This window comes from Alosa alosa, chromosome 9 (assembly GCF_017589495.1).
Source record: "Alosa alosa isolate M-15738 ecotype Scorff River chromosome 9, AALO_Geno_1.1, whole genome shotgun sequence".
NCBI classification, from domain to species: domain Eukaryota; kingdom Metazoa; phylum Chordata; class Actinopteri; order Clupeiformes; family Clupeidae; genus Alosa; species Alosa alosa.
The window spans coordinates 17,100,043-17,112,516 of record NC_063197.1 but is presented as its reverse complement, the minus strand read 5'-3'; the positions used below and the strand labels follow the sequence as shown (position 1 = coordinate 17,112,516).

The following is a 12,474-nucleotide window of genomic DNA, read 5'->3' as shown; positions in this document are numbered from 1 at the left end:
AGCGCCGCGCCTGGTGCTCGGCCTGCCGCTGCCGCTCCTCCTCCTCGCGCTTCCGCCGCTGCTGCTGCTGGAAGTGCTGCTGTGCCTGCCGCTCGTGCCTCTGTGGGGAACACACACACACACACACACACACACACACACACACATGCAACCACACAAACACCCACAAAAAAATGTAAAGCAGTACATGTGTCTTCATGTCATGTGTGTTGGGGAAGTTTCATAATAGAAATCGGTTAGGACAAATACTCATAATGCTGATGCCAATAAAGATACAGATTTTGTCATGACAAAAATAGTAGTATAAAAAATAGTAGTGTAAAGTATAAAAAGACATATTACAAATACCATAGGCATTCCCTTTCAAATTACCCTTATAGTCAAGCTTGCTTTAAATACCTCATATAAATAAATGGATGTATGGAAAAGCTCTAAGGCCCTCGTGTAGCATAGAAATGGTACGTGAATCAGTTACTGATTAACCCCAAAAACTAAGTTGCACTAAGCTACCACACAAACCGTATTTTCTGCAGCGTAAAATGTGAAGCGTGGCAATGATCTGTGCTATAATATCTGCTATATATGACAGCGGTTCTCCTAATAGCCCTGCAGTACAGCTCTGAGATGGGCAGATGAGCCAGGCCTGCTGAAAGATGCATCGGGGGGACAGTGTTACCTTAAAGGCTTCCCTCCGCTGGAACTCCAGTTTGGCCATCTCTTCCCCCACCCAGCTGGGGATGTCTGGGATGGCAACATGAATGATGTATTTGAGGAGAATGGCAAAGTGCTGTCAACATGGAGGGGGAAGAGGAGGAGGAGGAGGGAAGGGAGAGAGAAGAGAGAGGGTGATGCCAGAGGAGGAAGGTAGAGGAAGAATATAATGGTGTTTGTGAGGTGGAAACAGCAATGGAGTGGCAGCAAGAAGATAGAAAGAAAAGAGAAAGTGAGCATGAGAAAATGATAAATTAAGAAAGAAAGAGACAAAAAATAGAAGAAGGTTAAGCCAGTCCTGCACAACACACCAATAGGTCTTAATATAGAAACACTGTGCAGGCTGTGCAGGTTTCAAACTTCAGTATCTCTGCCAGCGACCATCTGGGTGATTGTGGATTGAGGGCTTTTTGAGGTGCTCATGATACTGATGCCATGCGTGGCAGGTAGGGTAGCATCGCAGGGGCAGAAAGCAGCTTGCGTGACGATTAATCAGCCCTGGGCTTTTCAGCGCTGACAGAAATAAACAACCCCCGAAAGGCTTGGATCATTGTGACTGCCCCAGTTATGCAAACTCAGGGATACAATAACAAATGAGAGTACGATGAAATGATAGAGGACAGCACCACTCACACGCAATGGTGCATACAAAGGGCAAGGGATTGTTCTGGTTCATTGAAAGTTAATACTGAAAACAAAACTATGTTGAACTATCCTTTCAACCTTTTTCCCTTTTCCCTGGATACTGTCTGAGTCCTCTCAAGGAAGTCATCAAGTTAGCAGGGTAATTCTTGCATTATTGTGTTTGTGATTGTGTGAAATTGATTAACACTGTTTATCAGTGCTGTCCCAAAGCAAATGCACTATGCAAAGAAGGCCATCTTCAAAACAATGTGAAAACCAAGACTTCTCTCAATAGGGAAACATTTCCCATAAAATACAAGTAAAGAGACATGCTGGGAAACACTTAATATGACACATTTCATAAACATTGCTTCAAGTTGAAATGCTACTGATCAACTAATGCAATATATACTGTAGCCTATACGCACACCAAGCTCTGGACAACCTCCAGTTTTGTTTTTGAGGAGTGCAGACTTTTCAAAGTCAGAGTAATCAAATTCTGGCACCACTTTAAGTCTGTTTGATGAAAGCAATTTCATTATGCAGATTGTGGCTCTGTCCTTGACTTGAATGGTGCATTGGAAACTTTTTGCCTCTGTATTGGGCATGAAATAAAAGTGGTTCTGTGTTGGGTCAGCTCGACTTCATTTGAATTAATTGAAGTAAATGGAAAGTACATAGAAACCTGCCATTCAATTATATGAGAAATGGAATGGTGGCTAGCAGAGAGAGCAGTATGCAGAGCAGCATACATGGTCATTCTTAGGGTGTCCAAATGTTTTGAGATCAGTTGGCAGATCTGCAAGAGTTGAGTAACATTTTGACCACTTGGAGAATGCTACAGCCTCCCATTTGGCAACTGTGTGACGAGTGCTTTAAAGTAGGAGCTAACCAATTTTCTGCCTCTCCGTGTCAAAGATAATCATTATGATATCAGCCATAAAAAAATGTGTTGGTCTACCCCTACTTTGAAGCATGAATTACAACAGGAACCTAACCCAAGCTTGTACAGTCTAATGTCTCTAAAAGGTAGTTTTGTGTTAATGTGTATTTGTGTGTGTATGCACACATCACTTTGACAGTTTGAGGGCGTGGGGTTTGCACCAGAAAATGACGAGACAGGTAGTGGGCATGAATGAAAGAGTGTGTCTGTGTCAGTACCTCCAGGATGACGATGGAGATGATGGCCATCTCAGGGCTGAGCCATGGGAAGAGACGCTGCAGCTGACCACACTGGCCAATCAGGTAACAGTTCACTATGATGGCAATCAGCCCCATGAATTCCATCACCGTCTGAGCAGACAAACACATATTACACTTTGTGCGTACTATGGCAGTGTAAATGATCTACAGTAATTTCCCGCATTGTGTATTAACCTCCGGACTGTTTTATGCAAGTTAAAAAAAACAAACCATATCAATACCGCCCCCATGTACTAACCTCATAGCTGAAGACATTTTGCTAAATCAATGTATAAACCTCAGCTAATAGTTGGGAAATTACGGTACAATTTCCTTGTTCTTCACACTGACTTAATTAAGTGTAAACATACAGTTCTCCACAGTGGCCTAGTTATGAATATGTTTAATATATCTACTTTACATCTAGCAGTCTTATGAATATGGTAAATCATTCTAATCAAACATTTATTCATCAGTCCCCAAACCAGCAGCTTACTACATATTCTTTACCAATACTAATCTCTATTCAAAAATAATTTGTGCCCTCTGCCGTGATAATTCTGAACAGAGACAATAAAATATTTCTTAAGCCCATGAACACTGTTGCTGCAAAAGCATAGTTTTTCACTGTGTTGTCAGATTGCCAAAATAAACATTTCCATTCTATGTAAATTTAATGGACAATAACGTCTTATTATCTTGTCTTTATCTTATCTAGATTGTTCTGTATGATCAAGGCTCTGACCTGCCACTGGCCGATGCTCTCCACACGCTGGCCGAACGGCCTTTGCAGCCCGGTGCAGAGCTTGAAGGCATCGCTGCGGATCTCGATGACGTTGTTGATGAGGGCACACATGGCGGCAAGGGGGAAGGCAGAGGAGAAGAGAACCACATAGCCAAACTGGATGAACATTTCCTGGTAGTCCTGGAAGGTGTCCTACACAAGAATGATTACAGTATACAGTCAAAATTAACCAACCAAGTTGTCTGATGCTTTTATTCAAAGCAACTTACATAGGTCACTACAAAGGCAAGTCTCCTCAGAGCAACTCAGGGTTAAGTGCCTTGCTCAAGCAGCTGGAAATTGAACCCATAAGCTTTCTAACTACTGCATGCTAGCCCAGCTCCCTAGCCACTACACTACCATCTCCCAAACAAGTGATCACTTCTAACAAACACATCTATCACTTTCTTAGTGATCACTTCTAACAAAGACACCTAAACCACATTCAGAAACTGGACACAAACTTCTTCAAGTGCCCTTACATCTGTTGTTTGACAGTCCGCCAGAGGATGCATTTTTAAATGTAGAACAAATATTGACTCTAGATACTGTTCTATGGCCTCTCACAACCAAACTGTCAAGGACTTCAGGCTCCACTGCCATAGCAGACTGGATCAAATGACAGAAATACTGCTTGTATGATGTGACGGTCAAACCAGCGTGCTGACAGGTGCTTGGCAATGAGTGGACATACAGTTTGAGGGGCAACAGAAACTCAGTGGGTGGTGAACAGTGGAGATGTCCTCAAAGACACACATAGCCCAAGGGCAAGTTGCACCAGCAAGAAGTTTGTATGGGTGCAGCAAGAACAGGATAGAAATAAAGTATACTTCAAGGCTGACACAGAATCTCTCTGACTTTTGAACCACTTTGAGAAAGAGCTTCTGGTTACAAATAGTTGGATGGGGAATACTGCACAGAGTACACAGTAGTCATCAGTCAGAAAACATTAATAGCTTTGTTTGGTCTTAAAATCAAGGGATTTTTTCCTCAGTTGTAATATGTAAACTTCATTGATTGGAATGTCATTTCTTCCCTAATGTAGAACACCACCGGGGCAGCCAAGAGTTCTTGATTTTCCAGTCTACTTCCTGTGGCAGGTGACAAATATTCCTGCTGTCTGCGCTTCCCTGGCGCGCTGGCACAGCGGCACAGTGGTGATTTCTAAAGACTAGCAGGTTGCAGGTGAGGTGCTTCTGTGCTGCTCTGCACTGGCAGCTGCTCCCCAGCAGAGCGGAGTCAATGAACCAAGCCGAAAGTGTCTCATGAAGAGGTCGGTGCTTGCCGTGCATATTTCAATGTGTGCCGTGCATTGCTGAAACACTCCTGGCCTGCCGCAGTGCTTTAATGGACAGACTTAAACCCAAAATAGACACTTGAATGCCTCTCAGCCAAAAAACACTATTTATTTTTAGCTTCAAGCTATTCAGTATAATCCAAGTGATGGAGGCAACTAGCAAATGACACAACTTAAGCTAAACAAACAACAAACAAATTACCGGTAATATAATATATCTGTATGTAATAATAGAAGTGATTTCCTTGATCTTGTCAGCACCAATTTTCCACATAATATTTACTGCGTAAAGATAAGAGGATGAATGTATCTACCTCATACTTCTGCATGCAGCTCTCGATCTCAGCCTGTGTGAGGGTGTTGGACTCCCGCTCTTCTGGAGGCTCGATCCAGGAGTCCCGTTTGGTCTTGCTGTTGGCCCGCTCCAGGCTGTGGCCCCTCCGCCGTTGACGTGAGGACGTAGCGGCACCCTCATGACTGCCCGAGAGCGTGGCGGCTGGCACGATGGGTTCCGAACCCAACTCCTTCCCATCCGAGCCGCTGTTCTCTTCGTCGTCGTCGTCATCGCACATCTCGAAGACGGACGACGGGTCCATGCCCTTCTCCACCATTGTGGGGCTGCCCTCGTCCAGGAAGTTGTCCTCCTGCGGTGAGGAGAGGGAGGCCGACGCCCCCTTCCGTTGCTGCACCTTCTCCATGAAGCTCACCTTCCGTAGCTTCAGGCCGCAGTCCATCAGGCTCTCGTTCTCCTCCTCGTTCTCCTCCCCCCCTCCTCCTCCTCCTCCTCCGCCACCACCTCCTCCTCCTCCGCCCACCCTCCCGCTCTCCTCCTCCTCCGTGGCCTCCTCGTCATCATCCGTCACCCCGCAGCCACCGTTCAAACACTTCTTCTCCCGGCGTTCGGCCCGCGTCCGGCCCACGCCGCTCAACCGCGTGCCCCGCAGACCCGGGCCCGGCACGGCGGGGTCAGAGGGCGAGAGCTGGGCCTTGCCGGCGGCCAGGCGCACATACCGGGTCAGCGCCGTCATGAGCAGGTCCCAGACGGCCCGGAGCGTGAGGTCGCCCAGCTTGTGGCGCTCGTACAGGTAAGGCTGCAGCACCTCCTTCACGTTCTGCAGGAACTGCCGGATGATGAGCAGCGTGGCCAGCATCTGTGAGAAGAGACGGAAGAGGTAGAGCAAGAGAAAGAAGAGAATAAAAGAAGAGAAGGAGTAAGAAAGTGGAGAAACTCTCAGACACTACGACGGGATTTTACATTACAGGGATGTGTTTGCTTTTCTTGTTCCACAAACTTTCCTTAGGGTATGTTGAGTCTCCTGTCTTTACTTAAGACTGCTATATATTCTTGCTCTGTATTACCTCCAACCCTTCTTTCTTCAGTAGAAAAACACATCATGAATTTTACGTATTACATTTTGGCTGAGGGGCAATAAAATAGTATTTTTCACATTTGGCCCTTAGCGCTCCCTCCACTGAGAGCTTTTCCCGAGAGGTGTTTCCCGTTCACACCCACCGGATAAACGCTGTTTTCAGCACCATCCGAACATCTGACTGAAAGTGGAAGTGCTATGCTCACTTTAAAGTGTGTGACTATTAGCAGTAACTACTGCCAAGTCATCTTTCAGTGTGGCACAAACAATTTAATTGGATGGAGGCATATGCCTTCTCCACTTTCAAAAAAATATCACACTTTACTCAACTGAATGACAATGTGAAACGGTAGTCAAACAATTCAGGGAAGTTCAGTAAATGAGTGCAGAGGATAAAAGGAAGACTTCAAAAGATGAAGTGGCAAAGGACAACTACATCATCCACATGATGGACAGACGGACTTTGAGTGTGTGTGTGTGTGTGTGTGTGTGTGTGCATGGGGCAGGGGAGGGGGGGGCAAATATCTGTTTCACCAACTTGAATTGGTTGCATGGTCAGAGAAAGAGAAACATGAGAGAGGAAGACAGCATGAAAGTTGAGGAGGGAGGGAGATGCTAGTGATGTGAATTGCGCAGCTCAGCAGTTGGTGTGTCAAAGAAGTGAACTGAAATCAATTCAATTACACAAATCAGCTGTCGATAAGCGCTGAGTGAGAATGCTCATCTGTGGAATTCAAACAGATCAGTTCTTATTTACATTAAGTCATGAGCACCAGGCCCTGAACAGGTTTTGATCCCCATTAACATCTAATATTTGTTTGAATTCAGAGAAATTTCGAATTCATGCCAAGAGGAAAAACAAAGACATATGGTGGCACTTGACCAATGATTAGCGACAATTTCCCCTCCAGTCCAACAGAAATCGAACTGCCCTTCATCCAGATAAGATAGTGTCTTACCTCCTTCAGACGCTCCATGTCTTTGAGGTAGAATCCAATATAAAAAAGGCTGAGATAAGAATTTACAAACTGAAACTGCAGGAGAGAGAGAGAGAGGGGACAGAAGACAAAAAAGCAACACTTTTATAACCAGGGCACATCTGTTTGTTATCTGAATTGCATGCTTTAATGGTCTAATATGGCTCCTTTCCCAAACACAGATGCAGCCATTAAGAAAGAAAAACAAGCTTCTCACTTACAAGAACCATTTTGATGATGAGATTTTTCTCATAGGCACTCTGGAGTCTGTAATTTTCTGCAAAGGAAATAAAAGAAAATATATTATAAAATTCAGCTCATTTTTCAGAAAGCCTCATCGCTCCAGACATGATACAAATATGATAAACAATTGCACTGAAACGGTGCTTTTCTTTTGCTTTCAAAATGGATACAAGGAAAAAACACAGCAGATAATTCATCTAACCAGAAAGCCAGTCTAATATGTAGGCGTTTGCATTCATAGCAATATGAGGCTTCACATCCAGGGTGTGTCCTGTTTCCATGACATAAAATTGATTTATAGATCACTTTGCCCAATGTACATGAGCCACATGACATGATCCATGATTGTTGGGAAGGGATTATACAATGTAACTTACATAGTAACAAAGTAGTAACTTACACTCATCATTATGCCAAGAGATGCTAGAGAACAGTGCAATATCTTTTATATCCAATGCCAATTTCTATTTAAAAGAAATTAAACTAGGAATACATTTTTACTTAAATAAATGCATACTGTAGTATATTAAAGGGGATTTTCCTTCATGCATCCTTGTGATAGTATGACTTACCCATGTCATTGAGCCAACAGGCAATCTTCTTGTATACCTCGTCACACGCAGTCACAGTGATGGCCAACATAATTTTAGGAATAAACCTGGCTATACGTGGTAGCTCTTTGATGCCCATCACAAATTCCTGTAAATGGAAAATGAAATCGAAATGAATTATTTTCACAACATAAAACAATGTGTGTGTGTGTGTGTGTGTGGGGTATTTAGAATCCTTAGCACAAACAAATTAGAGGAGTAACAATAGATAATAGATGTCAAAAGGTTAAATGGGGATATATCAATGTAGTGAAGACCCCCGACCCCACCCCACACCCACCCACCCAGCACCCAAACAACTCCTCCCACTTCCACCCTCGCCTGCCGACCAGTGGGTTTTATGAAACTGACCTGCAACTCAAAGCATATCAGCATAGCCAGGAAGACGAAGCAAAGGCATAAGATACAGATTGGAAGGCTGACCAGCCACCTGAACAGCCGCCTCCTCCACGGGGGGTAGTAGAACTCCTCACAGCCCGTCACTGGGCTACAGCGCTTCACGCCCTGAGAGACACACATCATAGAGAGTTAGGAAGAGAGAGATGAAGGGAGACAGAGAGAGAGAGAGAGAAAGTAAGGAGGGAGAGTGAGATGGAGGGAGACAGAGAGAGAGAGAGAGAGTTAGGGAGAGATAGATGGAGGAAGACAGAGAGAGAGTTAGAAAGAGATAGGGAAGGCAGCAGAGGACATCAGGGGAAGTGACAGGATACACATAAAAAAGGATAAAGAACAGCGGAGACGGCCCCACCCGTGGCGCAACTGGCTGGGGCACCTGCACCGTACGCCGGCGACCCGGGCTCGATTCCCGCCCCGTGGTCCTTTCCGGATCCCACCCCGACTCTCTCTCCCACTCACTTCCTGTCATTCTCTACTATCCTGTCAATTAAAGGCATAAAAGGCCAAAAAATATACTTAAAAAAAAAAAAAAGAACAGCGGAGACAAAAGGAGAGATGATCCTAATGCTTCATCACTTCTTCACACACTGTATCCTCCTCACTGGTCCTCACCCGGAACTGCGGCCGGGGCTCCTCCAGCGACTCCGAGGGGGCGTCCAGCGTGCCCCACTTGTAGGCCAGCTCGGCCCCCCTGCGCTTCCAGCGCTCCAAGAACAGCGTGGCCCACACCACGTTGAAGAGGGCAAACACCACGCAGCAGATGTCCCGGCTCGTCTGGTTCAGCCATCAAAAAAAAAAGAGCACAGCGGGACATGCATGCATTAAAAGCCCAAATCATCATGTCACTTAATCAACTCAAGTGACTACCACACATTACATTTTTTGCATTGTACATTCAGTTTACTCATTATACACACCGAAATATGCATTTGAATAAAATAATCTAATATTGTAAATATAAATCTACTTAAGTACACAAGCCTAAATAGACCTATGTTGCATAATAATAATGTATAACAATAGTTTTTGATGGCAGCCGTTATTGCACAGCGAGAGCAGCCACCCTCTGCACATGCTAAGTACTTGCATTCATTCACAGGCTCATTCTAGTGCCCAATCCTTGGGTCCTGGGAGCTGATCCGCCTGCATTAGCCTTTGTTTACCTGATCTGATTCAGTGAGCATCCACAGGACGAAGCCGATCACAGCCGGGTACAGCATGGAGGTGGTGTAGAAGCCCAGCCAGGCAAAGTACATGGCTATCTTCACACCAAAGTAATCGCAGATGTCATCTGGATAGTGAGCAGATGGATGAAATTAAATGAAACTAGATGTACCGCATAGCGGTACAAAATATGACTGCCGCTCAGTCCTGTACATCCGTTCCGCGAAAATAAATCACACTTCAATTTGTCTCCATATTTTACTCCATCCCCCACTCTTGAAACTTTTGTGTATGCTTGTTTGGCATGCCTGAGTGTGTGTGTGCAGCTGCACAGAAAGTACCCTACTGGTGCTGAAAAGGGGAATAGATTGTAGAATAGCCAAAGAAGATGTAGAATTGTTATAAAACCTTTAAAATCTCTAAACAATCACAAGTAGGGCAGTTCATCACAGTTCATCCATTGCAACTGGATTGATGAAAGGTCACTTACACCTGTAGGCTACATTGTATTTGGGAAAAGCAAAGGTATCAGCATGTTATTTTTTTTTTTTTTATTTTTTTTATGTATTTTTTAAACAAAAAAACATCTCTGTCAGTTCCATGCCGTTTTCAACAGCTATCAAAAACAAAGGTCATTTTTTGGATGGATGGATTTTTTGTGAATGTTTCTTCTTCTACATAAGATTTTAGTCATCTTTAGTTCATGTAATACTTTATTGTCAATGCACAAATTAAGTAACAGTAGTCTGAAACGTTATTGTTAATGCACAAATCAAGTAACAGTAGCCTAGTCTGAAACGAAATGCTGTTTTACATCTAACCAGTGGTGCAAATAACTGACATGTCCAAATGGGCCTTGATGAAATGCGTCGCTAGACTGTTCATACACATTTTAACGGGCCAAAGTTGAAGAGCTTTTGTCCGTTATTGTTAGTGCAAATATAGGCTGATTCATGTTCCCTTGCATTGTTTAACTGAGGTCCATGGCTAGTCTGGCTTTCATCAGACCAAGCTCAATCTTTTAAGAAATAAAAAAATAAATAGCGGGCAGATCAGGCTGGGTTCACCCAGCCTAGTCCATAGGCACCCGATATTGTTTAATTTTCCGATTGAGATATACACGCTCTGGCTATTCTAAATAAAAAAATGCATCAGGGAGTTATGACAAAACGGTAACTAACAAACTAGATCCTAATAGAAAGCTGTTAGCTTCCCTAAGCTACAGGTAGGATTATAAGGTAGGCCTATTTACAACATAAATTGTCAATAGGCTATGCTGGCGACACAAATAAAAATCTCCTTTGAAACCAATGGCTTACGCCTTACAGTATCAAGCGGACTAAACTGTCATATCGCGCTTAAAAGTTGTAATAACATTCACGCAGCTCCATGAGTCAATGAAAGCGAATGAAGTAGCCACTTCTAAATGGGACCCACTACACAGTAGCTTAAGGTGTTTTGCTAAAGCAGCCATAATGAAATGAAGGTGTCATTGTTTGGATACTTCACACACGTGCTTTTTAATTTCACAGACTACAACTACCAAGCTGTAATCAAAGCACATCGATTCCCCTCTCACACCCTGCACGCACTTAAAACAAAATAAACAGGCGTCTCAGTCTCACGCATGTATAGGCAAAACTGTATCAGACCGGTGTAACGTTGGTAAATCTTCCATTGCACAGAATGATTTTGTAGCACGTGCAATAAATGACAGTCGAAAGATACAAACAGTGCTGCTATACATTTGCTTGGTATAACCGCATTTATAGTTTTCTACAAATGCAATAAATCAAATGCCTCCATCACTCAACCAACTCTAACGTAACATTACCTAGGTCCTTATTGATATTACAAGATTAACGCATTACCTGCAGTAAAACCAAACATGTCCGATAAACATCCTCAGATTTATTTCGGCTTCAAGAAGAAATGGGAATTACACTTCATGTGAACATCGTCCCTATCCTTATTAGATGTTCGCTGCGTAAATTACAGTCCTTGTATGAAGCGTCCATTGTTTTTTTCAAACCCACTTTTAACTTCCAACAAAATTACGCCTCACTGCAACGATCGCCATCTAGTGGACAAACGACTACTTCTCGCCAATACTGAAAATGCAGCCATGATGATGATGATGATGATGAATATTTATTTTGGCTTTCTTTTAATCCTACTGATTTTCATTTTTTTTACCGGGGCAAATCACAAATGAGTGATTATGAGCCAGGTTGATGTGGGCCCTTGAGACCAACATACCATAAAAGATTCACAGAGAACTGTGTCTGCCCTACCCTCCTTTCGGGGTCCAGTCCAGCGGGGGCTGCAGATGAAAACGAAAAATGACGGTTCCATGCTATCCATGTGGGGGTACATGCCCACCAAGTTTTGTGTACCCCGGTCTTTCAGTGTCCCGGAATCCTTGTTGGTGTAATGCGTCACTAAATGTACACATAAATTATTTTATTGTAAGGCCCCCATGAACGAAAGTACACAAAACTTGGCATGCATTCAGAGGGTGTCATAATGATCCTACACTTTTAATTTCATGCAGTTTTGACCTTGTCAGCCAGAGATATTGAGATGAAAAACACCTAATTTTTTTGCTTTTTAATTTTTAACTAGGTGGCGCTATACATGAAATAAGTGGTAATGGGATGGGTTGACACGCCCCCTTAAGACCAACATACAAAAAAAAAAAAGGTGGACCTCCTAGGCCCCTACAGTTCTCGAGATATTCACAGAAAACTGTCTCCAGCCACCTACAGGCCAGTTGGTGTATAGTAACATAAATTAATTTATTGTGTGGCCCCCATGAACGGAATTCCACAAAACTTTGCGTGCATACAGAGGGTGTCATAATGATCCTACACTTCCAATTTCGTGCAGTTTTGACTATGTTAGGTCACAGATACCTTCAATTACACCACCTCATTTTTTACTTTTTGTGTTTAACTAGGTGGCGCTATACATGAAATGAGTGGTTATGGAATGGGTTGACATGGCCCCTTGAGATCAACATACAAAAAAAAAATGGTCCTCCTAAACCCTACGGTTTTCGAGATATTCACAGAAAACTGTGTCTGCCCTACCCTCCTTTAGGGGTCCAATTCAG

General features: G+C 43.5%; 1 protein-coding gene across 1 annotated transcript in view; it reads right to left on the bottom strand.

Moving 5' to 3' along the window:
• ano8b (anoctamin 8b) overlaps positions 1-12,474 on the bottom strand; it is a 30,670-nt gene that overhangs the window by 3,796 nt on the left and 14,400 nt on the right. Inside the window, 11 exon segments of the mRNA XM_048252781.1 lie at positions 2-100; positions 677-787; positions 2,497-2,628; positions 3,263-3,454; positions 4,913-5,749; positions 6,928-7,002; positions 7,167-7,222; positions 7,761-7,887; positions 8,151-8,303; positions 8,808-8,969; positions 9,359-9,486. Of these exon segments, the coding sequence (XP_048108738.1) occupies positions 2-100; positions 677-787; positions 2,497-2,628; positions 3,263-3,454; positions 4,913-5,749; positions 6,928-7,002; positions 7,167-7,222; positions 7,761-7,887; positions 8,151-8,303; positions 8,808-8,969; positions 9,359-9,486 (2,072 nt within the window).